General features: G+C 37.7%; 1 protein-coding gene across 1 annotated transcript in view; it reads right to left on the minus strand.

The window, feature by feature from the left end:
- Positions 1 to 10,229: 10,229 nt before the first annotated feature.
- RFX6 (regulatory factor X6) overlaps positions 10,230 to 27,624 on the minus strand; it is a 50,812-nt gene continuing 33,417 nt past the window's right edge. Inside the window, exons 10-19 of the mRNA XM_040238426.1 lie at positions 26,024 to 26,073; positions 23,320 to 23,479; positions 22,041 to 22,185; positions 20,629 to 20,738; positions 19,565 to 19,682; positions 17,995 to 18,117; positions 16,980 to 17,186; positions 15,059 to 15,571; positions 13,575 to 13,787; positions 10,230 to 10,980 (exon numbers count right to left, since the gene is read on the minus strand). Of these exons, the coding sequence (XP_040094360.1) occupies positions 10,805 to 10,980; positions 13,575 to 13,787; positions 15,059 to 15,571; positions 16,980 to 17,186; positions 17,995 to 18,117; positions 19,565 to 19,682; positions 20,629 to 20,738; positions 22,041 to 22,185; positions 23,320 to 23,479; positions 26,024 to 26,073 (1,815 nt within the window). The 3' untranslated portion in view covers positions 10,230 to 10,804. The remainder of the gene's footprint in view (positions 10,981 to 13,574; positions 13,788 to 15,058; positions 15,572 to 16,979; positions 17,187 to 17,994; positions 18,118 to 19,564; positions 19,683 to 20,628; positions 20,739 to 22,040; positions 22,186 to 23,319; positions 23,480 to 26,023; positions 26,074 to 27,624) is intronic.

A 27,624-nucleotide genomic window follows, 5' to 3' on the forward strand; every position in this document is an offset into this window, starting at 1 on the left:
AGAAGAAGAGGCAGAAGAAAGTAGAAGAGGGTTTATTGCATTTATTAAATTTCTGTGTATTAACTTTTTAAAAATCTTCGACTCAGTTAAGCAATCTGCCTATATGTCATTGAGGTCCATCAAAGTCTGTTTCCTCAGTCTTTCAATATCACTTTGTCATACATTAGGAAGACTGATACATGAGCCAAGATATTCCATTAAATAAGGTTTCCTTCAATGTTGTTTGTGTCAGATGCTAACATCCTGAAATATTTTAGAGCCATTAAATCTATTGATTTTTATAAGCATTTCATCTCTATTGACCATTTATCATTCATATTTCTACACTTTCTACTCAGACCACAGAACATAAAGGAAATCCCAATACCTACACAATGATTATTTTTGACATCTAAAAATCCACTGAAGCTTCCAATTGCAGACAAAGTTCCAAAGAGCATATACGTTATATTGATTAACATTAGGTACAAGCAGGAAAAGCCAAAAATAAAAAAATAAATAAATAAAAGCCTTAGAGCCATGGTGATGAGTTTGGGCCCTGTTCCAAGGTCAGAGCGGAGCCAGAGAGGACAATCTTGAGCAGTGCAGGTTGTGTTGAAGAAAACTCCATCTGGAAGTGATGGAGAACTGATCAAGCTGGAGCTACCATAATCCTGTTAAGAGGTGAGAGTCTGCACTGGGATGTTGTCTCTGAGGATGAGAAGATAAGAACTCGGGAAGATAACCAGAAGGAATACAGGGACTGGAAGAGGAGGCAATGAAAGGGAATTTGGAATGCCTTCCAGGTTTTTGGCTTGCTTTCTCTATAATGATGAGAGGGAGAACTTGGAGAGAATATAATGACACCAATGGCGTACATGCTGAGCCTTGGGTTCCCGCAGAACATCTTTGAGGAAATGTTCAATAATTAACAACTGGATGTTCAGCTTAGTAGCTTGGGAGAGTTCTTTTGGCTGGGGTAAAAGTTCTGCTTACAATAATAATACAGACAAGAGAAAGCTTATCCCTAACTTTGCAGTTCTGAAGGTATTAAAAACATTTAACACTTTAATAATTTCTGACTATAAATTTAGCTATTTCCATTTTAAAAATACTAATTTAACTGACTTTTAATGGAGAATCAAATTAATCAGTGGAAACTATTTTCTTCCTAATAGAAAATTTCACAGAAAAATCTCATTTTTTTATGGCTGCATATTATAGGTCTGAAAACAATCAGAATGAAATAAACATTGACAGTATCCTCCCAGAATTATTAATAGAGGGAGAATCTGCATCATTGTATGAAACTACCAAAATATGTATAAACACAAATTATTGTGAAATATTTCTTGTAATCATGTTTTCATATCCAACAATCAGACCATATTGTATTCTGTGGATGTCATTTCTATAAAACCATATTGGGGTAGTTAATGATTTACCACATTTTGCTTTTTTCCTTTACTTTTACATACTAAATTCTTATTTAATCACACCACACTGGGTTATCTTGCTGGTCAACTCTAGTAATAGAGCAGTCTACATTACCGATAAGGACACACAAGAACAATTTGCCTTGCTTTCAATAATACTACTGATTCTAAGTGATTTGAATACTAATGATAATTAACTTCAGTTATCATTTACTGAGTCTGTGTAATGTGTTAGAAACCATCATGTTAAATATTTCATAAACATTAGCTGAGTTAATCTTCACAAAAGCCTTTTTGTGTAGATAATATAATTAAGCCTATTTTACAGATGAGAATAAAAACCCTTTAAAAAAAATTTTTTTACTATGTATTAGGGTATAGCCAGTTAAAAATGTTGTTTCAGGTGAACAGCAAAGGGATTCAGCCCTACATACACATGTATCCATTCTCCCCCAAACTCCCCTCCATTCAGGCTGCCATATAACATTGAGCAGAGTCCCATGCATTATACAGTAGGTCCTTGTTAGTTATCCATTTTAAATATAGCAGTGTGTACACATTCATCCCCAAATCCCTAACTATCCTTTTCCCCCATCCTTCCCTGCAGCAACCATAAGTTTGTTCTCAAAGTCTGTGAGTCCCTTTCTGTTTTGTAAGTTCCTTTGTATCAGGGGAAAATGAGTCTTGGAGAAGTTATTTAATATCATACATAGCAGAGTTGAGCTCTGTGGCTTTAAATACACATTTGTCTGACTCTGTAGTAAGTGTTTTAAATTGCTACATATTTTCTCTCTACTTTATCTTCATAGTTTAATGAAAACTTGAACAACGAGGTCAAGATAACTCTGTGGTTCCCAGGTTGGTGCCTTTCCTAGGATAATTCGAATATCCCGCATTATCCTGATCCTTTTGAGTCCCTGCTGGACTCTCTGAATCTTTGATGGTCATATGTGTTCACATGTAAGGAGCTCACAAGAAGCTCTACAGGAGTTTCACTAGGGTGAGTCACTTAGCATGGAAGCATATGCCAAAGACAAGCTATTCTTTTTGGTTTCCAGGACTCACTAGTCACTTCTTGGCCAGTGTGCCCTTATATTCTCTGGGGAGCATCAGGTTGTGAGAGAACGCTGATATGCCAAGAAGTGCTCTTTTGCTGAATGATCAGTGTACCCTCAGAGGGGTTTCTCTGCTAGTTTGATGTCCACGTGCCTCCAACTTCTTAGGCAACTGAATTCTCAGCTTCCTGTGAAAACACATCAGTGACCATCTTTAGGTACATATTCTAGGTGAAGTTTCTTTGAGGAGTGGAGAGTTAAAATGAATATTATAAGTGGTAGAGATACCCAGGCAATAGTTCATTGGGAGTGGAGGGGAGGCAAATAATACAACAGTTGGGAGGGGTGGTGGCAAATAATACAAACCATTACCTCCAAAATTCAAGGACAAGAAATCTCGCCATTTTTGCGACATAAAATGTGGAAACAGTTCTGTTTTCCATAAAGGTCATGTATAAAGCGTTAATAAGCTAAAGTACACAAAGCCAAATGACAGATCTTGATTAACAAACTGCCCATGGAGCTCATATTTGCCTCGGTGTGTTTAAAGATGCTTGAGGGCTATAAATCTCTGACCCTCATTCTATTGATTGGTAAGAACACCATCCTTGTTTTTCACTAATAAAAACAATGGTTTCTCTTTACTTTAGAGCAGGTATCATATTGAGTAGTTAATTTTTCACTGTTTTAAGTGTGTTCCTCAATTCTTACCTGAAGATTCTACATCTCTTTAAAGAAAAGTCACCACACCGCAGTGAGAAATCTTGGTTTTGACCTTCTCTTCACCTTTAGTTCCCTTCAATTTTAAGGTTAAAATTAATCACATCAGCAATACAGAAAAATGCTACTTAAAAGCATGAACATAGTTTACTTTCCCCATGAGATTAAAATATTTCCCTGATAGTTCAAGGGAAGAAGTCTGGGACTGAATTTGTAGAAAAGGAATAGTGAGTTCTGTTAAAACATTTTATTGGCTGAGATTATCATTTTTTAAAAAGAGACCCTAATTAAGACCCTCATGAAGAAAACCAAAATCTAAACCTAATACAATGTTATATGTCAAACATGTTCCGATAGAAAACCATGAGATTAAGTTCTTTAATTATGTGTTGTTATAGAACACATAATAGGGGCTAAATGTTATTTTTAGTAGTGGACTCTAGGAAAGCAATGCTGTTCTCATAGTTAAAATATTTTAGCATTTCAGAGTTTATAAACATCGCAGCTTGACATTCTTACCAGCCTCTTATATTTTATAGATCTTTACAATTATATGTCTCTCATGTTTTATCAACAAACCACCACAATCCTGAAAGCCTCAGGAGTGCCTTTCCAGCAGCTCTTCCAAGCTCTCCATGCTCTGCCACACCTTTTCACCTTTTGCTTCCAGGTTCCTTATGAGCTGAGCTTGTCCTGTCCTGAACATGTCCTGACTGCTCATCCCTTCCCCACCACAACTTCCTTCCTCAGCATCACTTCTCACTTTTTCTTCAATCTCAGTATATCACTTTTTTCAAGGAGTTTCCCTGACCAGGTCTTCCCATCATATCCTTGCCCTGCCTGCGTCTCCAGGAGCTCAATTCTTGTTTGAATTTCTCTGAGATCCTTCACTTCTTTTCACAATTTCAGCTACTTTCACAATTACTTCTTAATTGTAAACAGTTGTATAAGTTCCTTGAGGGACAGATCTTGTCTATTCTTGTTACCACCAGTATGAGCAGACATATTTGTCAAAACGTGGGATAAAATGGAGTATCTCTTGCCACCTTCAACACATTAATGCATTAACAAAGCCTAACAAAGATTGAGAACACTACCAAGACATTTCATTAAAAACACTCAAGCAATAAGTAAATCAAAAAAATTTTTTCCTGTAGATTTAATTGATGTTTTAGCTTATGCTATCACTTATAATTTTTTTGTATAGTACTTTTATTTACTTATTTATTTGTCACTGTTGTTTAGTCACTAAGTTGTGTCCAACTTTTTTGCAACCCCATAGGCTGTCCATGGGATTTTCCAGGCAAGAATACTGGAGTGGGTTGCCATTTCCTTCTCCAAGGGATCTTCCCAACCCAGGGATCAAACTCATAGTTCTTGCCACGTCTTCTGCATTGCAGCGGGTTCGTTACCGCTGAGCCACCAGAGAAGCCCAATTTATTTATGATTGGAGTATAATTCTTTGTAATGTTGCATTAGTTTCTGCTGTACAACAAAGACATACAGATGGCCACAGGGTACATGAAAAAATACTGACCGTCAGCAATTATTAGAGAAATGTAAATCAAAATTACAGTGAGGCATTACCTCACACTGATCAGAATGGCCATCAATAAAAAGTCTACAAACAATAAACGCTGGAAAGGATGTGAAGAAAAGGGAACCCTCTTGCAATGCTTGTAGGAAAGTAAATTGGTATAGTCACTGTGGAGAACAGTATGGAAGTCCTGTAAAATATTAAAATTAGACCTACGATATGACCCAGCAATCTCACTACTGGGCATATACAGTGAGAAAACCATAACTCAAAAAGACACATGTACCCCATGTTCATTGATGCAATAAGTAAATTTTAAGTCTTTAGAGTAAATAAAATATTTGTGAATGTTGAGATGAAGTTTTAATAGAAGCCAGAATCTCTGTTTTTAGTTGTGCTATTTAGAAATATAGCAGTATTATACTCTTCATGTTTTGGTTTTCTTTGATTAGTGAATAACTGTTATTGTTTTCCAGAGAAGTAAATAATACAGTATTCTCAAAAAAAAAAAAAAAAAAAAAAAAAGAAAACTTCCCATGCTACTGAATGATCAGAGAGTCTTTTACTAAACCCCTGATGTGATAAGTAAAAAGGTTAAACTGATGACTGGTCACTTTATCTTCCTAAATATCTGCATGAATATGATTGAAATTATAGACATTAGAAGAGAAATTTGGGGGAAAATCAGAGATCTCTCCAACTAGATTAGATTCTACAAAAAAACTAAATAAATTATCTTGCTCATTCCGGAAATAGACTATTTTTAAAATAGGAAACATTTCTACCAGAGTATTGTGTAGCCAAGATCAATGAAAATGGAACAACACTATTGATAAGATTTTGATATTAGAAAACTAATCACAGACATTTTTTACCAATCAGAACAGAGATAAGACCTTATTTTGTAGGCAGAGATCTCAAAATTTAGCAAATAGATTGTTCATTGGAGTCTACTTAAAACTATCAGTCTTTTCCAGCCATTGCTAATGTCTATATCACAGAGTAACTGAAATTTATTTTCTTTTCATTTAATCAGTGTGCTTTTGGAACAGACAGGTTGTGTTCTCTGCCATTTACAAACTCAAGGATTTAATTTAGAATTCAATAATTGAATGAGATAATATAATGACCTTTTATATAAATTCATCATTTCTTATCTTTTCCAAAGCACAAAATGTCCTGTATGCCATTATCATTATTGTTTACTTTTCTGGAAGGTTTTTGTTTAAATTTCTATAACTCGCCTAGGATTATAAATCTGCCTTTAAAATACAGTATAAACAGTTTACTCCTCCAGGCCTTATAAGATCTCATAGTTGTTATTATGAGACTTGTATGACAATTAATTTCACTCCCTTTATACTCAGGTTTATAAAGAAATCTGAGTACCTGTAATATCCCTTTCCAGGAAGTTTGAGCATACTCTCATCTGCCTCCTGCTTTTCTGAAAAGGTAGAACTCTGGGTCTGGATTTTAGAATTCATTTATCTCAAAGTGGTTTTCTTTCTTCCTTTCATTTTTCTCTTTTTTTCTTGAGGGAGGGAGGTAGAGGGAAAGAGAATGTATCATCTGGGCTGCCTTTCAAGGAGTGGCACGATTCTTTGTCCTTTTTTGGTGGACTGCATTTGTATGAGCGTGAATTAGTGGTTCATAAGCACAATCGGTAAGCTTCTAGTGGGTCGCTGTCACATTTTTCTGAAGAAGAGGAAATGCACACTGTTGTGGATTTGGTGGTGTGGTCAGAGCAGCTATACTCTGGATGGCTAAATGCAGCCCGTTTCCATTAATGGCTCCCAGCAAATCTGAATGGAGAGAGGAGGATTTGGCATCGTTCCTTGGTAGTCAGGATGGCACAGTCAAAGAGCCGGGGTTCTACATCAGGTCAGGTCTGAGGACCTGCCACCTCAGCGTCCCCTTAGAGGGGTCCGCCTATTGCTGCCTCCTGAACTCCTATACCAGCTCAGCTGCTTTCCCTTTCTTCCCTCTGCCTTTAGCTCCACTCCTCTGCCTGTTTGTTTCTCTAGATTAAGTGTATGAGTTCCCCAGTCACTGTTCCTCAAGAGATGATCTGATTGGGTTAAATAACATTTAATGTGCTTAGTTGCTTCAGTTGTGTCTGGCTCTTTGTGACCCCATGGACTATAGCCTGCCAGGCTCTTCTGTCCTGGTGGGTCAGACGGTAAAGGTTCTGCCTGCAATGCAGGAGACCTGGGTTCAATCCCTGGGTCTGGAAGATCTCCTGGAGAAGGGAATGGCTACCACTCCAGCATCCTTGCCTGGAGAATTTCACGGACATAGGAACATTTAATACAGACTGCCATTATTGGGCAAAATGTTGGGACAATTCCTACGTAGCCTACTGATTTACCTCTATTTCTCCACAGTTTGGCTTTTGAAGTAGGACAGTTCTTCAGATCTCTCCCATACATTGCAGAATATTCATATCCCTGGTCCTGACACTACATGCCAGTGCACTGGCCCCCTTTAAGCATCATGCCAATGAAAGATATTCCCCTCACCATTTCCAAACTATGACCTGGGCTACCTTCAGTGTCTTATGGGCCTTTTTTTTTCCCAAAGGAGAAAGAAAGAGAAAGATTCTGCATCACAACTGTAATTTAAATTTAGCTTAAATTATTAAACAAAAAAATTCCTTCTGACCTGAAAGTGTACTTGCATGCATGCTAAGTTGCTTTTATCATGTCCTACTGTGTGCAACCCTATGGACTGCAGCCAGCCAGGCTCCTCTGTCCATGGGATTCTGCAGGCAAGAATACTGGAGTGGGTTGCCATTTCCTCCTCCAGGAGATCGTCCCAACCCAGGGATCAAACCCAGGTCTCTTAAGTCTCTTGCATTGGCAGGCAGGTTCTTTATCACTAGTGCCCCCTGGAAAGTGTACTAGAGAACATATAACTGATGATGACAGCTCTGACTTTTCTTATGGCAATGCCACCTGGAGAGAAGATAAACCAGATCCCTTCTGATCTGTGGGTTTTAGTTTTTGATTCAGCTGGGTTTTAGTTTTTCTTCAGTTTGTTACAAAACAGGCCTTTGGTCTCTGAATTGTATTAAGGATCCAGCAAATTAATTAAAACATTCATTTTTATATTATGTATACTTAGTAATCACCTTAAGACTTGAACCCTGGTGGCGTCTGCCTGGAATGCAGGACACCTGGGTTCGATCCCTGTGTCGGGAAAATCCCCTGGAGAAGGAAATGGCAACCCACTCCAGTACTCTTGCCTGGAGAATCCCATGGAGGGAGGAGCCTGGTGGGCTACAGTCCACGGGGTCGCAAAGGGTCGAAAAGAAGCGGACACGACTGAGTGACTTCACTTTCACTTTCACTTAAGACTTGAAAGATAGTACACCCAAAATTGAGTTATAAACCTACCATTTAAAATTTTTAACCTTAATTTTGTAATTCATATAAGCATTAGCTTGAACAGATCACCTCTTTATAATTGATATTCCACAATTTCTAACAGGTTTTGAAGAATAATTTACTTTTAGAAACACAAAAATCTAGGCAAGATTCTCTTAACTATATTAAAATTAGTTAACCACGTTAAAATTAGTTCCTTCAGGGATCTAAAGTTTGGCTGCCTAAGGCATTTTGTGTAGAAAACAGCCAAACTTTAGATCCATGAAGGATATAGTTCAGTTCAGTTCAGTTGCTCAGTCGTGTCCAACTCTGCGACCCCATGAATCGCAGCACGCCAGGCCTCCCTGTCCACCACCAACACCCGGAATTCACTCAAACTTATGTCCATCGAGTCAGTGATGCCATCCAGCCATCTCATCCTCTGTTGCCCCCTTCTCCTCCTGCCCCCAATCCCTCCCAGCATCAGAGTCTTTTCCAATGAGTCAACTCTTCGCATGGGGTGGCCAAAGTACTGGAGTTTCAGCTTCAGCATCATTCCTTCCAAAGAAATCCCAGGGTTGATCTCCTTTAGAAAGGATTGGTTGGATCTCCTTGCAGTCCAAGGGACTCTCAAGAGTCTTCTCCAAAACCACAGTTCAAAAGCATCAATTCTTCGGTGCTCAGCCTTCTTCACAGTCCAACTCTCACATCCATACATTTCCCCTAGAGAAACCATAGCCTTGATCAGACGGACCTTTGTTGGCAAAGTAATGTCTCTGCTTTTCAATATGCTATCTAGGTTGGTCATAAATTTCCTTCCAAGGAGTGTCTTTTAATTTCATGGCTGCAATCACCATCTGCAGTGATTCTGGAGCCCCCAAAACTAAAGTCTGACACTGTTTCCACTGTTTCCCCATCTATTTCCCATGAAGTGATGGGACCAGATGCCATGATCTTCGTTTTCTGAATGTTGAGCTTTAAGCCAACTTTTTCACTCTCCTCTTTCACTTTCATCAAGAGGCTTCTTAGTTCCTCTTCACTAGGCTAGATGTTCCCTAAACATTGTTTCCCCACCTTGCTTTTTAATCAAAAATCTTCAGTTGAGATTTTACTTATCTTTCCTTTCTCATTACATCAGAACTTACTAAAGATATTGGCACTGTCTTTTTCATCTTTGTATTTTCATTGTGTCTGACACAAAACATGCTGAATATGTATTTAATTACTATACAGTGGAAATTTGGTTTTAAGTTCTAATACCCGTGGCCAAATACTTCTTAAAGCTGTTTTGTTTTCCCCTTCAGTCCAAGCCCTTATTAATTTCATTTCCTTTGTACTCATGATATTACCATAGCAAAGAATAGGACACTTAGATTTCTCATGATTTGTTATTGTTGCAAAATATTTCTGCTAATTAACTAGCTCATAACTACATACTAGCAAATGGTAGCAACACTCCAACAAGTCCACAGATAATTGTTTATTGCTTGCTGAAAACAATTCCACAGTTGGTCTTTACCAAATTACATCATGATGTGAAATGGGTGTTTAGGGCTTACAGATCCTTTTATAATGATGTACCCAAGACTTACAGTATAACCCTATGCTTAATAAAAATAATAGAACACCTGTCATAAGATTATAGGAAAAACCTGTAAAGTTGATAGAAGTTTCACATTACTATAGGCCACAAGTCTTAACAACAGACTTCAGTTAAGACGTATGAAAAGATTCAGCTAGATAAATGGTGTATCAAATTGAATTGGTTTATACTTAATGAATCTTTCATTTCTGTGTTTGTTTTTGCATCTAGATGATCCTTAAATACTCACTCACTCTCAGTTTCTAAGCAAAGTACTCAGTTAAAGACTGCTTCCATATCTGTAGAAGTTCAAACAGTCTACAAGTCACAATTTCTTTGTATTTATATGCATGGATATGATATGCAAATATTCTAGAATTACTGTTTTTAATTTGATATACCAAGGAACTTTGCCTGCAAATCCCAAGAATTCTTTAGAAACAGTACCAGCCCTGAGAGCAACCAAGCCTTTAAAAATATTTCTACACTTTATTTCTTCCTGTTTTTTTAAATAAAGAAGGAAAGCATTTTTAATCTCCATTCAGTTACATAGAATTGGAATACTGCTATGTAACAGAAGTCATCATACTAATGCACAGGAACTGAAAGTCAAGCATCTTTGGTTGAGGCTGAATTGAACTAAGTCTTGATCCTGTAAACATTTCCATAGGAGGTAGCCATACACATTTGACTGTTGTCAAATAAGGGATAGTAAACAATGATTCTGCGATCCTAATAAATTAAAAGTATTTTAAAAGCATTAAATAAATGTTTCTCTTTTTATAAAACCAAAAATGAAACAGCACACAGATTTTCAATAAATTAAGAAGAGAAATATTAAATCTTCATAGTTGAAATGTCTGCATCTTCAAACTTCCATTGGTTCATTTGATAATGTTTGATGCTATAATTAATAATGGGACCACATACATTCTAAACAAATTGTTTGCAAGGCAAATTCTGCAAGTATTTCCATTCACTATGGAGTTGTCCATAGTTTTATGCCAGTGACCTGAAAAACAATATCCTGCCACTGGATAGTCCATTTTCTTTCTCTGATGGCAGTCTGAGTAGATAGGATTTGAATGGCAAAGATTTTTTAGTTTCAAACCCCACCCGACACTGTTGCTTTAAGTGCCTCCAGCCGCTGTTCCCATGAACACAGTGTTGATTGGTGGTAGAGAGGATACCATTTCTCTTCCATTTGCTCCATGGGAGTCCAGGGGTTCTTGAGCTGGATATTGATTGGAAGTTCCATACATACACTGGGAGGAGGAGGAAGGAATTGGGGTTTGCAGGCTGGATGCTGTAAGGGAAAATATAATTAGCAACTGAAAAAAGACTGACATTTTCTTTTTTCTGTGCCACTCACTTTAAGCCTTCATACTTACTTGTGCGTTTAGCATATATATTTGTACTAAAGTTGAGTGTGTATGGTTTCTCAGAGCAATTCTTGTCTTTATTTCCCCCCTTGCATTTTCCTTCTTCAACATATTTCACAAAGAAAACTCAATTTTAAACGTAAATTCAGACAGCTTTATCACCAAACTATACCCCCACTCTACTTCCTCTTCCCATCTGCATCTCCACAATTGGGAGTTCAAACCACCATCTTCTCTTTACCTGGACTAACACAGAGGCCTCCTAACGAGTCTCAGGACTCTCTCCTTTGTTTGCTTCACTTTTCACCCTGTAGAAAGTGGCTAGGATAGATAATCTTGCTGAAGTAGACATCAAATTGTCCCTCTTCTCAAATGCTACAGTGACTTTCCATTACTCTTAGAACAAAATCCAAGCTCCTTGCCCTGGTTCATAGTACCCTAGGTGAACTGGCCTCTGTCTTCTGATTTATTTTACTCCCCTCTCTTCATTCACTATGCTCAAAACACATGAGCCTTCTTTCTACCCACTGAAGCCAAAGAATTCTCATTTCAGAGGCTATGCAACTTGCCATTTCTTCGGCCTAGAACTTGTACCATCAGATCTTCACATTACCTCCTCCTTATCATTCAGCTTCCAACTCAAATGTTTCTGCCTCAGGATTCCTTTCCCAACTATTTTAGCTAAAGCAGCTCATCCATTACTGTCTGCCATTTTACCTTAGTATTTAATTGACCTGAGAGTATCTGAAATTATCTTTTTTAATGCATTTCACAAATATTTTTATTGCTTGATCTTTGCAGACTTCTTACAAGCAGGGACTCTGACCTGATCACTGCCATAACTGCACGCCTAAAATGAGGATTGGCACATCACAGTAGGTTCTCAAAATTGTTCACTAATTGGCTCACTAGGCACTACATTTCCTGCATTTTTGGTTGCTGCTTTCTTAGTACTGTTTTTTCTTCTTTTTCTAAGTATTATCATCTCTGTCACTAAAAAGCAGGTTCATAACTAAGGACATTTAATTATAGGTCCTAACTCCCCTTGTGGTGCTTCCCAGGTGGCTCAGTGGTAAAGAAACTGCCTGCCAGCGCAGGAGACTCAGGTTCAATCCCTCGGTGGGGAAGATCTCCTGGAGAAGGAAATGGCAACCCTCTCTAGTACTCTTGCCTGGAAAATACCATGGACAGAGGAGCCTGGTGGGCTACAGTCCATGGGGTCACAAAGAGTCGGACACGACTGAGCAACTGAGCACGCACACACACACACTCCTTGTGGTACTCACTCAGCTTACTCTATTCCCTCTTTTCACCTTGAAGTCTTCTTTGCAATTCACTTATAAGCCAGCTCAGACAACTAAAGCTTAGAGTCTCTCCTGTATCCAAACTATGTTCCATCAAGGTGTCTACTATCTCTATAAGTAAACAGAACTAATAGTAACAACAGCAACATGGTACATTTTAGTCTCACAGCAAGGAAACTTCCTGAAGTGGAATTTTCTGCTTCATTAGAATAACACAGAAGCAACGACCATATGCAGACGGCATGAGATGAGCTGGCAGACTCTGCTCAGGGAGCATCTGTAATGGTCATAGGAAGGGACGAAGTGCTTCCTATTGAATTGTTGGAAAAACACACTGAGAGAGGAGAATGGACTTTATTCAGTTTTCCCTTATGCTCTGTTTGGGTGTTGATACCCTCTACTTAACGCTAATCTGAAATCAATTCCGCTGGAAGATTTCAATCATCTCATATAAACACTAACACTGCACCTGCCCTGATACTTACATGGATATATACTTTGCCTGTGTTACGTTATTAGCGGGTTTAGAGACTAAATCTATGCCTTTTTTTCTGTTCCTTTTTTTCAATTCGCTGCTATATGGCGATCCTACTACGTGGCAGACCCTTTGCTGAGGGCTGGCGAGTCATCTAGTACAAGTTGTGGTATTTTCTCAGGGACAGCAACTTTGTTGGAATAAGATGCTAGGGGACTTCATGGCAAACATACAGTTTTGCTCATTTTTACTTAAAATGTACATTATAGACTAAGAAAACAACATTTTCTACAATCACATTTTATGTACCAATGAGAAAGTGATAGTAACCTTCTTCACAAGTCACCATTTTTAAAAACCTGGAGTGGTTTTATGATACTGATAGAGATTATGGTGTCCAAAGACAGCTCTCGTCACTGGTCCTGCTTCCAACGGTGAAGAAGAGAAAGTGAGAAAAAGATATCATTATTGCCCTTACAGTTTATATAGGTTATATGAAATATTCTCATACAAATTAGATGCCAGAGATTCTTTTTGGAAAGAATAACAGATCTAGCAGTAGGTTGCATGGTGACATATAAATTGAAAAATGGTAAGACCGTTCCTAACAGATTAAAAAATATAACTTCAGATCTAAACTGATAAAACAAAGGTGGGAACATGAGTGCCCAGTTAATATTGTATACCTGAGGTTAACAACATTTTAAAAATATTTTCAAAAACTATTAATATAATTTACCTACTACAGGAGTTCGACATGCAACAGAAGGTGGTGTGTCTGCATAAAATGAGCTGGTCTGCTTTCTGCTACCATCATCTAAAATGTTGAGTGGATCATGAATGTCACCATATGGAGGCAGGGAGCGAACACTGCTGATGACAGAAACGTGTTGATTCACCATCGATCCAAGTCTATGAGACTCTGGGTAGTTGACGTTGCTCCCATAGTACCCTATGACAGAAAGTGTTGAGAAAGTAGAGTTAACTTATCACAAATAATATTCAGGAAGAAAAATGAAAGAACAAGGTAATAGGAGAGATCCCTCAAGATACCCTACTGTAAATACTACATTGACATCAACATTTACAATACAGTTGGATGTGCTTATATATGGATATAGTTCAGTTCAGTTCAGTCACTCAGTCGTGTCCAACTCTTTGCGACCCCATGAACCAGAGCACACCAGGCCTCCATGTCCATCACCAACTCCCGGAGTCCACCCAAACCCATGGATATGGTTCACTTGTTGTTTTTTGTTTTTAAAATATGTAGAAGTTATCATATTATTAATTTTGAGATATAAGACTATACCTCTCTCATATTTCCCTTCTCTAAATTAATAAGATCTTATGATGCCTATGAAGAAAAAAAGCACTATTAGCCTTTCCCAAAGATTACTTATCAAGTACCAGTTTTATTTATAGACTGATGTTTCTGGGAGGAGGACTGGTCTTTGCTGAGGAGAAGAGCAACAGAGCAGCCACTTTGGTGGCTGAATAAGTCCACAGAGCTTTTCAACTCAGTAGCTTTACGTGTTTTACCAGCCCAACAGGAAGCACTGTCTGGGTCCTAATCTTTAAGATCTGCTGCTAGTTCTCTGGAAGAAACATTATTCACTAAAAATATCTTCAAAGGACACAGCATATGGTTTGACAATGTTTTCACCCTGTGTGGCATTTAGAAGGACAATTGTAATAAAGCCACAAGAATTAGGGATATGTTTGTGTTGTGCTGTGCTTACTCACTCAGTCGTGTCTGGCTCTTTGTGACCCCATAGACTGTACCCTGCCAGGCTCCTCTCTCTGTCCACGGGGATTCTCCAGGCAAGAATACTGGAGTGAATTGCCATGCCCTCTTCCAGGGGATATTCCCAACCCAGGGATCAAACCCAGATCTCCTGCATTGCAGGCAGATTCTTTACAGTCTGAGTCACCAGGGAAGCTCAAGAATACTGGAGTGGGTAGCCTATCCCTTCTCCAGAGGAACTTCCTGACTCAGGAAAAGAACTGGGGTCTTCTGCATTGCAGGTGGATTCTTTACCAGCTGAGCTACCCAGGAAGCCCAGGGATATGCTTGTACATGGCTGAAATTAGCTCCAAAAGTCTAAGATTCCATGATCTTGAGAAAGTTCTACACAGGATGATGTGCTGTTCACCAAACAATGTCTGGTTTTGCCTAACTGCCATCTCAGGAAAGGAAAAATTCTTTAAAAATTTCAATACCATTAGGTGAATTAGGAGGCAATGTTGCTCCTTGGCAGCTGGCAGGCCCTGCATTGCTCAAGAAATTGAAGCTTCCTGTATTTAAAAACTGCAGACTATGTGGATCTTGGCCGTGTGGGGATGGTCCATAGCTGGAAGGTGGCCGAGAATTATATGGGGACCCAGCACAGCTACCACTGAAGAAGTCTCTAGAAAGCTGCTGGTCACTCCAGACCATGCATCGACCATGCTCCGGGCGATGAGGATAGAGTCCTGATGGGGTGTGAGGCTGTGTCCTAAACACAGTCTGATAGTTAGAGTTGGTCCCATAAAAGTCATGGCTGGCTTGAGGGAAAGTCGGATAAATAGGCTCTGAGTATGCTGCACAGTGTGATGGGGCTGACAGTACTGGGCCCACACTCGGGGGTCTCCCTGCCATTGGCCCCTGGTTAATGACGCTTCCTCGGCTCGCCATAGCTGGAGAAATAGGTGGTGTCATCAGATGACCAGAACTCTGGGAAAGCTCCATTTGACCTGGAAAAAAGTTACCGGAGCATTCACTAGTGGCAGATTAAAAACAGATTGGGCTCACAACATTTAAAATTATGCAAAAGATTTATTAACATATCTTTTTTCCCAACTTAGATCATTTCTAACCTCCAAAAATAACAGGACTGGGGAAACAACAAAACTCTAGGCTTAAAAATATCATCGTAACACGTATGTATTTCACAACAGTGACAACTTTTGGAGTTACTGACCATGGAGAAGAGCCTGGGATGGCTTCATCCTTCCATCTGTATAAAGATGATTAGAGCTCAAGCTTGGGAAGGGCAAAGGGTCTGCTGTTTACCTTTCTCTGTAATTAAAAAAACACACTGAATGCTAAATGGTTTGATGTATAGAAGGGACATTGTAGATCCCATCGCTTCAGTCATGTCCAACTCTTTGTGACCCTATGGACTGTAGCCCACCAGGCTCCTCTGTCCATGATATTCTCCAGGCAAGAATACTGGAGTGGATTGCCATGCCCTCCTCCAAGATATCTTCCTAACCCAGAGATCGAAACTGCAATTCTCTCCTGCACTAGCAGGCAGGTTCTTAACCACTAGTGTCACCTGGGAAGCCGATGTATAGTGTGAAAGAAAAATGCAATAATGTCAAAAAGACCATGGCTTCAAAGCAGCCAATTCAAAACTCCATGCAAACCCCACTGATGAGCTGTGAGCTATGAAAGCTACCAAATCCCCAGGCCTCTAGCTTTCCATCGTTGGAATTAGGCCTCTGAACTATAAGACCCTTCCAGGGATAAATTTCTGTGTGTCCAACAAATAAGGTATATATGATTTCAAGGAAGACATAAGGCAATAAGTGGATTTAAAGTATTATCTAGTAGCTAGTTTAAGCCATAAACATTCAGACCAACAGGGAAACACAGACCAAAGAGAAAAATTTTTGTGATGGTTATCCTAAAATAGCTGAATCTTAAAAAAATTTTTATATATATATTTGGCTGCATCAGGTCTTAGTTGCAGGTCCCCTGAATCTATTTTATAATGGAGGACAAATAAAGTCTCCTCAAAATCCATAAATAAGTAAGTAGCTCATACTTTTTGACTTTCAAGGCATCTTAAGGATTTCGTGGACACCTAATCTATTTCTTTCTTCCACCAAGTGAAAATAACCAAGTATTTGGACTTCTGATATAACTAGAAGAGTATGTTAGAGTCTGATGTCTATCTTTAAAATGGTGTTGATAAAAATATGAATGACAAATGTTGAAAATCACAAAAATATTACAAAGCTTTATTAGAAGTCATCAGAGACAAGCCTTTTTATTCTTGGAACACCTGGAGGTTACTAGCTTTAAGAAAACAAAGGAATAGGTTCCTGTGAGACATACTGAAGCCTAAGTGATGTCCTTGGTTGCCTCACAGCCTACCTGGAAGCGGCATGTTGTCTGTATTCCCAGCAGGGAACGGGTGCAGGGCGGAGGTTAAGCCTCCAGGTTGACTAGATGACAGAGGAAGATACGTTGTCTCCACATGGCTTTCATTCTTCACAGTATCGCTGGGAACAGTGCTTCCTTTATTACGGTTGGCCAGAAAGCATGAACTTGGAGAAGCAGTGAAGGCAGCTTTACTTGCATCTGGAAAGTTTTTTTAAAAAATAGGAAAGCTAACATCATTGCCACATTCCTAGTAGATAAGCCCAAGTGAAAAACAAAACAAAGTGTAAATGTTCCAGGGCTGTGTCATAAATCTGGAAAGCTTTGAGAAATGTTTTCCATGGGGAATAAGACAGGCAGACCTTTGGTCTTGGCAGAGGTGCTGGGCTTTGCTAACCATATACTTGTGGGTGTAGATATTTTCTTGTTGCTTTTGTTCAGTCGCCCAGTCATGTCCAACTCTTTGTGACCCCATGGACTGCAGCATGCCAGGCCTTGCTGTCCCTCACCATCTCCCAAAGTTTGCTCAAGTTCATGTCTGCTGCATCGGTGATGCCATCCAGCCATCCAGGTGTTTTCTTAGGGGCACTAAATAATCCACTCTGTAGTGAATAGCCTTCAAAATGCAAGTCATCACATGCCAAATAGATGAGTTTCCTTCCCTCTCTAAATTCCCATAGAACTCATCTCTGCACCATTTATAAAGACATGTTATCTTGAATTATAGTTATTTTTGTGTTCATTTCTCCAATTTTATCTAAGTTCTCAGAAGTTAAGAATATCGATTTTATTCTTCAGAGTTTCCAGTTGACTACTTGACTACTCTGTGTACCGATGGAGGAAAGAAGAAATAGGGGTCTCTTAGTGTTAGTATCCTGTATCAGTAGTGACAATTTGATGGGGAAAAACCTGCATCAACTATCAATCCACTTAACAGGTGTGCTTACAAATTCCTGCAATTAGGTTTCAACAAAGAAAGATGCAAAATAAGATGTACATTTTAAATTACCTGAATTCTTCATATACTTGTCCAATAAATTCTGTAACTCCTGCTCTTTGTCATTATTAAACTGGGTCTCCATGGCGAGCAGAATGTATTCATCAAGAAGCATTCGGATCAAATGGAAAGAACCTTGTTTATGGATGAGGAATGAGGAGAGGGCATTGCAAGATGAAATAAGGGAAAGAAAGAGAAGGAAAGAAAAAAGAGAGACGTCAAGTTATCTTTGTGACCATCTCGCAGCACTTTACAAGGAGCAACTGAAATAAACAAATACTTGTTGGACTTTAAATGACCTGCTAAGACCAACATGCTTAACTTGGGTCTCTAATCTTTTTGTGACCCGCCTGCCCAGCTCCCTGTGTGTACTGTTCTGCCAGCTCTTTGGCCACTAATTACATCAAAGGAAAATACGGATGAAAGTGAGACATGCTTTATGCTTTAAGAGGGCATACATTGGAGTGTGATAAGCTTTAACCCAGGGAGAATGAGCTCTACTCTCCTCTATGTCTGTTTACTTTGGACTAAATAATTAGACAATAGCCAACATGGTCTGAAAAAAGTATCAAGTGAGAAGATGTCTTTTTCTCCTGAAACAAAATGTTCTTTCATTAAAAAAAAAGAAAAAGAGTAATTTTCATGTGGAGGATATCCTGGAAAACCTTGAACTTCTTTTATTCAACAGATTTCCCAATGAGTCTTTTTTCATACTAAAGTCAGGATTAAGTATTATATAATTTAAGAAACCTTAAGCATAAGCAACACTTTTCAGACAATAGACAATGTTTTGTTCATGCCTCAATACAAGTTCACTAGTTTAATCTAATTCTGTTAGAAATTAAGTGAAGACAATTTACTTAATTGTAACCTATTTTATAATGTGAAGATTTTGCAAAATGCAATTACAAAGAGCAGAAGTACTGTCCAGTAGATAGCATTATAACTACCAACAAAGAATCTGAGAAATTTTAGGAAAAAGAAGGTATTCAACTTTTAAATAAGGTAACTTGACTCAATTTTTTCATAAGTCATATGGATCAGGAAAGATGGTTCAGAAACATGACAGCATGTCTTTTAATCAGCTCTTTGACTCTTGGAATACAGCTATGTGGGTTCCTGGAAAAGATTCATTATCATACTATAATGAATAGTGCCTTTGGAAAGTAATGTATGGTAGAAAGTAATGTATGGATTATTGTTTATTTGCTTGTTTAACAAAGGAAATTTATCCAAGCACTGATGGAATGTATTTACTGTCTATACCAGTTGCTGGCAATGTATTTTTATATATATCACCTCACTCAATTGCCCATGTAACCCAATGAAAGAAGTATTCTCCCATTTCTACAGTAAGCAGGTTAGCTTGGGTAAAAGCAAACTCAAAGAAAAGCAGTGTAGGGATTTAACTCTGCAAGTTGTCTCACTCTAATACCCAGGCTAATAACAATCATTGTCTACTGGTTTAATAGTCAGATTGGAGAAGTGACAGTGCCACACGTTTAATAATTGATAGGAAATGTGACTGAGGAATGAATGATATAATTCATCTAAGAAGAGTTTTATAAAGCACATAAGATACCAAAACTGGATGCATTGTTCAAGGTGAGATTATGCATTACTCGAGCACCAAAAAAGCTCCACTTCAACAGGAAGTCTTGAGCCCTCTTCTTTAATGATCTCCCATTTTGCTTGCTGGTCTAAAAGTAAAGCAACAAAAACAAAACTATAAAATCTCTTATCTCATCATTACATGCTTCATACATAAGATCAAGAGGTAGATAAACTGCCAGATGGACAGATGGCATAGCATGCCTTTTATTTCATCAAATAAAATGATCTGTCCAGGGATTTGAATTTCCATCTGTCTTTGCTATCCTTCCTCAGGTTCATAGATCTTTATTGTGTATGGTTTTGTTACCTAACAGAATTGGACAACAAAATTAAATAATTGACAAAATATTTTCTCTCAATTTTCCTTTGACAGAGCTTTAAAAAGAGCAGAAGCAAAGTATGAAGAAAGGGTTATATATTTCTGTGAATGATTAACTGACTTCTCTGGTCCTGAATGTTAATCTGTTTTCCTTCCAGGAGAAAAAAAAGTTCCTCACTATAACTAGTTTCCTTGATATGGAATGGCTAACACCAATTGGTGATGGATATATTTGTTTTTATGGCCTTGTGTGATGGATGACTTGAAGGTTAACTGAACGAGCTGAAGAAACCACATACAAAACACAAAATACTGAGCTCCTAGAATTAAAAAATGCAAATTACTTAAAGCTATATCTTCTGTCACCTTTTATGAAAACATGCTTTTTAAGAAAAGGGCCAGATCTTTCCAGTTTTAAGTTCATCTTTCACTACTGATGTTACTCAGTTGTAAACTTATTGACTGATAGCGAAAGCACAGTGGCTTGTAGTCTGTCAGAAAACAATAAATAAAATCCAATTCATGTCCAATGCTCTCAAATCTGCCGTATTTCTAATCTTGATATTTGACTTACCTTATTGGTAGGGTTTCAAAAGCTTTTCAAAGCATTATTACACATATCCTATCACCACCCCCCACCACTCAAGAAATTACAGCCAGTTTAGCATTTGCTATTAACAAAATCTTATTTTCTGAATATATCTGAAAAATACCTTAATAACTCTCTGCTCCACCACAGTATCCAACCATTCAATGAAAGCCTCCACAGTGGCATTCTTCTTAAGGAGATCTTTCAGTTCTTGAAACACTGTGATAGAATCATCTACCATGTAAAAAGAAAAAAAAAAAGAAAGCCTAATGTTGTATTCTATTTTGAACCCAAGATAAAACCTAAAACTAGAATAACTGGTAATTTTATAGTATAAAAGGGAAAGACAGGTAGATTAAATTAAATGTGTTAAAGAAATTAATTTCATATCCTGCAAACTAACAAAAAATTCTTAGTTCTTGACTATTCAAAATTTTAGTCACAAGTGTATATGTCTTGGTATATACTGAAATGCAGGTTTATATATTATACACTAGGGAGGAGTAAGTTGTCAATAGAGATGATAATTCATTTTGAATGCAATGCTTTCATTAAATGCAATGGATTAGTTGAAAGTTAATGAATGAACTAAGCTAGACTTGTTGATTTCCTGCTTTCTGAAATACCCTTTATCTTTAGCAAAAATTAAATTCTGCCCTGCAGAAATGAGCCACTTAAATGAATAATCTTTTATCATGTAAAAGTTAAAGGGGCAGTTTAGGACTATCATTTTATTAAACAGTTTGAGGTTTACTGAATCCCAAAGGGTAATATAATTTTGTTAGGAAACAGAAAGCAGGACTAAGGTTGGCCTGTCCCGAGAGAGCAGTGAGTTATAGCCTATAGGAGGCTGCATGTTTTTGGTCTTTTCAGAGAGAAATGGTAGGAAAAACAGTTGGTTGTTATCCCTGGGAAATGGAGCTTGGTTATGTGGTCACATATACTGGCTTGGTAAATGTCAGACTGTCCAAACCTAAGCAGGGCACTTCTGCTTTGAAAAACATGATTGCGTTGAGATACCATTTTGATATGCATTGTACCCCATGTGATGCCAAGAGTTTTGAAAACACATGGAAATGCATAAGCATGTAATATAAAACTGGAAAAAAACCCAAAACCATTCTGATTATTCCTAGTTTTTTTTTCTATTTGGGTTATTTCTAGACAATGAGACTATAGATGGCTTTTATTTTCCTCTTAACATTTTCTATATTTTCCAGGTTTTTCACAATCAGTAAGTACAACTGTTTTAAAATAGAGAACAATTTTTCAAATTAAAAGTATTTCTATAAACCAAGGGTTCTCAATGATTTTGTAGTCCAAGGGGACACTTGGGCATGTCTGGAGACATATTTGGTTGTCACAACTTGGGGTGGCTGCTACTGGCCTGTAGGGGATAGTGCCCAGGGATGCTGCTAAACATCCTTCAGTAGGCAAGACAGTCCCTGCTCTGCCCCATCAAATAGTTATCCAGTCTAAGCCATGGATAGCACTGAGATTGAGAGACCCTGCTCTGAATAAGGAGAGAAGGCTTACATTCAGTGTAGATATCAGATTCAGTGTCTGTGCTGCCTGAAATGGTGAGAAGGGCCTGAGATCCGATGCTATTCAAGTCAACCTTTTCAATATCAGATACCATAGAATTCACAACATGCTGGTCAAAGAGAGCTGGTCTGGCAATCTGCGTAAAGAAAGTTAAAAGGATACTAAATTATGTCATTGATCTTCCATCTAAAGAAAAATTTAGCTTCTAGAGAAATAATTCTCTGAGAGAAATGCATCATAAATAACTCATTTCTTATTTTAAAACTAAAAGCAGGAGCTGAGACTCGTGGTCATCTCTGTTAAAGGTTTGAAAACTAGTTTTGGAATAAGAAAATATATATTTTTTAATCCATGGTCATAAAATAAGAGTTTCACAATGTTATATTTCTTATCTGAAACTAAGTTTTTCAAAATTTCAGAGGCTGATGACCTTCATAAAGCAAAGGATCATTTGAGGAGAGGGGAAGTATATTTTAACAATATACAAACACATAACTCTAATTTAGGAATTACTTTTTCCCTCCTATTTAAAAGAACTAAATTAGAAGTAGTTTAAAATGACTTTCCTGGTGGCTCAGATGGTAAAGCATTTGCTTACAATGCAGGAGACCTGGGTTTGATCCCTGGGTCGGGAAGATCCTCTGGAGAAGGAGATGGCACCCCACTCCAGTACTCTTGCCTGGAAAATCCCATGGAAGAGGAGCCTGGTAGGCTACAGTCCATGGGGTCACAAAGAGTCGGACATGACTGAGCGACTTCAATTTCTTTCACTTAAAGTGTGTTGTGGGTTTCAAAATATCAGATGGGCTCATTCCCCACAATCTATTAGTTTTATTAATTGGATTTATTTATTAATAGAATTCATGTGGCAAATAAGAGTTTTGCATTACATTCAAAAGGTTTTCTCTTTTTACTTTCTATTTTGAAATAATTTTAAATTTACAAAAAATTTGCAAAAAATAGTTAGAGTATTTCCATATACTCTCTACCCAGCTTCTCCTTATGTCATCATTTTACATTAACATTGTATATTACCAAAATCAGGAAACCAATGTGAGTACAATACTAGTAACTAAACTACAGACATAATTCAAATTTTATCAGTTTTCCCACTAATGTCCTTTCTCTGTTCTAGCATTCACTCTAGGATCTCACATTGGATTTAATTATTGTCTACTTTGTCCCCAGTCTCTTAAAGTTCCTCAGTCTTTGCTAACAAATGATTCAGTTTTGATTTGGTGACTCAGATACCCTTGGCTGACTGACGTACCTGTGCAAGATGTAAGAAAGATGTTTGTCGTTTCAGAGATGATACAAATCTTCTCACAATAGGTATTTTCTTGTCAGTTAGAGCTTCTGGCAAATTTTCCAAGGATGAAACAACCCATTGTTCCCAATTCTTAGCAAAATTTCTTATGTCTGCTAATAAGCTATAAAAATTCCCAAAGAACAAAAAACTCTGTATTAAATACTAAATAGTTCACAATGCATTAAATAAATGCAGATTGATAGAGGTGTAGCATTATTCTGTGATTCTAAGAACATGACTGAAGTCAGCCTAGGTCTGCCATTTACCATCTTGATCAAAATACTCAATCTCCTGAAACTCTAATTTCCTCATTTGTTAAATGGGAATAAGAATAGTATTCACGTCACAGGATTATAATGAGAACTACATGAAATAATTCATGGAAAGTGTTTGGGTTAAAACTTGGCAGGCAGAAAGTGATCAATAAAGATATACTTTATTATTAATATTGATAATTCAATCATCTTCTATAAAATAGTTCTGGGAAAAGGTAAGTGTGCACTTGATTGTACATGCATTTCAGGTATTTAATATTTGTTTCTAGTAACATATTCGTATAATTCTACATGATTCCTATATTTCAAATTCCTAATAATTCCTATAATTCAAATATAACTATAGAATAAATTACCACAAATTATAGGACCTCATTTAGAAAATGAGGTTGCAAATGTTGGTTGTATATATATATTATGAGACTATACAAAAATTTATAAGTCAGTCAACAACCTACATATGACATCGTAATGAAACTGATCTAAATATATTTAGGATGGGACATATGTTGGGGAGCAGGAATTGGAGTTAAACAGACCTCAATTAAAATCTAGGTTCTGCTTCCTACTAATTTTGGCAAATAAATTAACTTCTTTGTACTCCCAGGTTCCTCTTTGTGAATTTGGGATCATAACAGTTTGGAATAGTGTGACAAGTTGTTTTTCAAAAAAATCCAATTGTTTAGTGAAAAGGAATTGATTAAATATAGTATTTTTCAGATGCTAGATGTCTATCCAACCATTTAAAAAATGCTTATCTGTATTTGTTGACATGGGAAGATTTTCACAGTATACTGCAATAGTATGTGTACTATAATTCCATCTTTTAACATTCCTAGAAAAAAGTTTGTGAGATAATAACCTGACATTAAAAATCTAAGATTATCAGTGATTTTTTAAAAATTTATTTATTTTTTACTTTGCAATACTGTATAGGTTTTGCCATACATCAGCATGAATCCGCCACAGGTGTACATGTTTTCCCAATCCTGAACCCCCCTCCCACCTCCTTCCCCATACCATCCCTCTGGGATTCTTTAAAATGCACTTATGCATGTTTTTTCATTTTCTAAATGAATACAAACTATTTGCATACTTAAGAGATAAATATATAAACAGTACTTTTCAGGTTGGTTGTAGGAACTAAGTGAAATAATTTGGGTAAGATTAAACTCCCACACGAGGTTTAATAAAATGCAGCTGTTACTTCCGGGTGGCTCAGTGGTAAAGGATCTGCCTGCCAGTGCAGTAGATGCAGGGTTCGATCCCTAGATCAGGAAGATCCCCTAGAAAAGGAAATAGCAACCCATTCCAGTATTCTTGCTGGGAAAATCCCATGGAGCCTAGTAGGCCACAGTCCATGCGGTCGCATGGGACACGACTTAGCGACTGAGCACAGCACACACAGCACTTGACTGAATGCCTGTCACTACGTAGAAGTGAAGTGAAGTGACGTCGCTCAGTCGTGTCCCACTCTTTGCGACCCCGTGGACTGTAGCCCTCCAGGCTCCTCCCTCCATGGGATTCTCCAGGCAAGAGCACTGGAGTGGGTTGCCATTTCCTTCTCCAGGAGATCTTCCCGACTATCTAAGCATAGCCATTTTGCTGTGACACAGAAGTGTTGTCTACCTAATTCAGAGCTCAGATTAGATGCTTAAAGACTATATATCAATAATTACAAGAAACTATTGACAGACCAACTACTATTTAAATAAACCAGTCTAGAGGAAAAGGTAAATAAAAAATAAAGATTGTTTTATCAATCATAATGTATTTATTGAGAACCTATTATCCCTGCCTATGTATATTTGCATCCCCAAATACTAAAATAAATTTCATTACTTTATTAGAACTTATCACTTTTTAAATTGGCTTTGTTTCAAGTTTCTCTTGTTCTTACATCAGAAAAGACTTTATGAAAAATCTTCAGGCATCATTTCCATTTGAGATCTTACTCCTTTATTAAAAAGAAGGCAATAATTCCATTATGTTCCTTTCTGATTTTCAAAATTAAGACTAAAGTATAATAAATATAAAATGATTTTCCTTATGTGTTTATTATTGTGGTTATTTTCCACAAATTATCCCATTTATCTCCCTCTAGCCAGTTTCCATTGAAGAACTTCCTCAAGTATCTTAAAGGTCAACTATACTTAAATATTTATTTTTCACTTGGGCAGCTCTCAAAGGCATTTCAGGATTGTCCCATCAATTTTGTTCACTGAGGTTTGAATATAAAGATTGGGGCACATCTCTTCAGCTAATACAAACGGGCAGGAGCAGGAAAATAATACTGGTAAATGAATGAATTTCTACTGAATGTTTTGCTTTACTATAATGTATAAGGTTAAACCCTTTACAAGCAAGTATATTTTATTGACTGAACCTACCTTTCAGGCATTTCTTGCATTGTGGCAGGAATGAGTACATCTGTAAGAACCTTAATCACAGCAAAAGAGAGTTAACATAAAACCTTACTTAATATTTCTGTAGAGACACACTTACTCTTTGTCAGCTACTTTTTATTCCGAGCTTTCCAGAGAATAATATGTTAACTCATTTCTGAAAGTTGTACTTTTATCTCTAAAATGAATGTATATGTGAGCTGTGTGTGTGTGTGTTTGTGTGTGTGTAAAAGGCAAGGGGAGGGGCCTATAGAAATATTGCAATGCCAGTTAAGCGGGTGACATGAATATACCAAGTACAGAGTGCTAGTTTTCAGAACATAAGGAACACTGAAAAGAAAGGGCTAGACTGACTGGACCTTAAACATGGGTGAGATGGTGAATAGGACCTTGATGAGAACAAGTGGAAAGAAAAAATTAGTGCTGACTGATACCAGCTCAGGAAAAACAGATAAATCAAGGAGATGGGGAATCAGATATATGAACAGTACGGATCCCTTGGGCTGGCCCATAAACCGAGTGGGCCAGCCTGGGGACGAGGACCAAGAGGGCTTCAGAAGATATTTCAAAACGAGAGTAAACACTCATCTACAAAGGCCTGTGTAGCCTACTAGCAAAACGCACATGTCGTCCATGTATATGAAACACTAAAACCAGACAGTTTTGTAGACGCCCGGTATGCTCGCCACCAGTGAACTGGCCTTGGTAATTATGTACAGTTTTAAGGACTAAAAGCTGACCAATCTCTAGAGGTGGGATGAAGGTCTTGCCAAAGCTCATGTTATAATACACTATTCTCTTTACAGTGCTCATTGTGGGAAAAACTTTGTGTATGGAAAGGTACTTAAACTCTGGACTTTTGTGCTGAAGGCAAAGAAATAGACCATTTGGCAATGCGGAAAGCCACGCTTTACGGATATTTTTTGGAGGTCTGAAAGACGGTCAGAACAGCTTTACCTTGCTGCTGGTAAATATGCGTGTAGGAGCCCAGGTCTTATACCTACTTTTGGAACCACCTGCTTTCACCTTTCCGATTACTTGCTCATGTCTTAAACATTGCAGATAATCACTTAGTGCAAACTGAACCATTTCTCTCTAGATGATGATATTCTTATTTGATCTAGAGAAATGAGACAATCCTTCCTCTCCTTTGTTTTTCTTCGACTTTAACTAAAGGTAGAGAATATACAGCACTTACTCTATTCTCTTATCCTGAAGTAAGGAAGAATGGAACAGAGGATGAAAATATGGGCTCCCTCATCCTAGGTCAAGCCCACCCATCAGTTCTTGATGTACAAAGTTGCTTCTGGACTGTTTAGGGTCTGCTTCACTTCTCTGCAAAGTTGAGAATGTAATAGCAGCAACTAATTTAGATGGATTTTTCCTCCGAAATACTTAACAGGGCTCCAGCTTGGGTTTTCTTGCTTACCCAAATTATTAATATGTTTTAAAAGGAAAGCTTTTGTTTTTCCTTATGACAATTTAACAGGTTAATGCAGATAGACTCAATTGAAAATACCCAAATTGTAATACAGTTTTCTCCCTCAGCTTGGACCTGTATCTACTCTAACTTGGGAACAGATTCC

The sequence above is a fragment of the Oryx dammah genome, unplaced genomic scaffold, assembly GCF_014754425.2.
Source record: "Oryx dammah isolate SB20612 unplaced genomic scaffold, SCBI_Odam_1.1 HiC_scaffold_4, whole genome shotgun sequence".
In the NCBI taxonomy this organism is placed as follows: Eukaryota; Metazoa; Chordata; class Mammalia; order Artiodactyla; family Bovidae; genus Oryx; species Oryx dammah.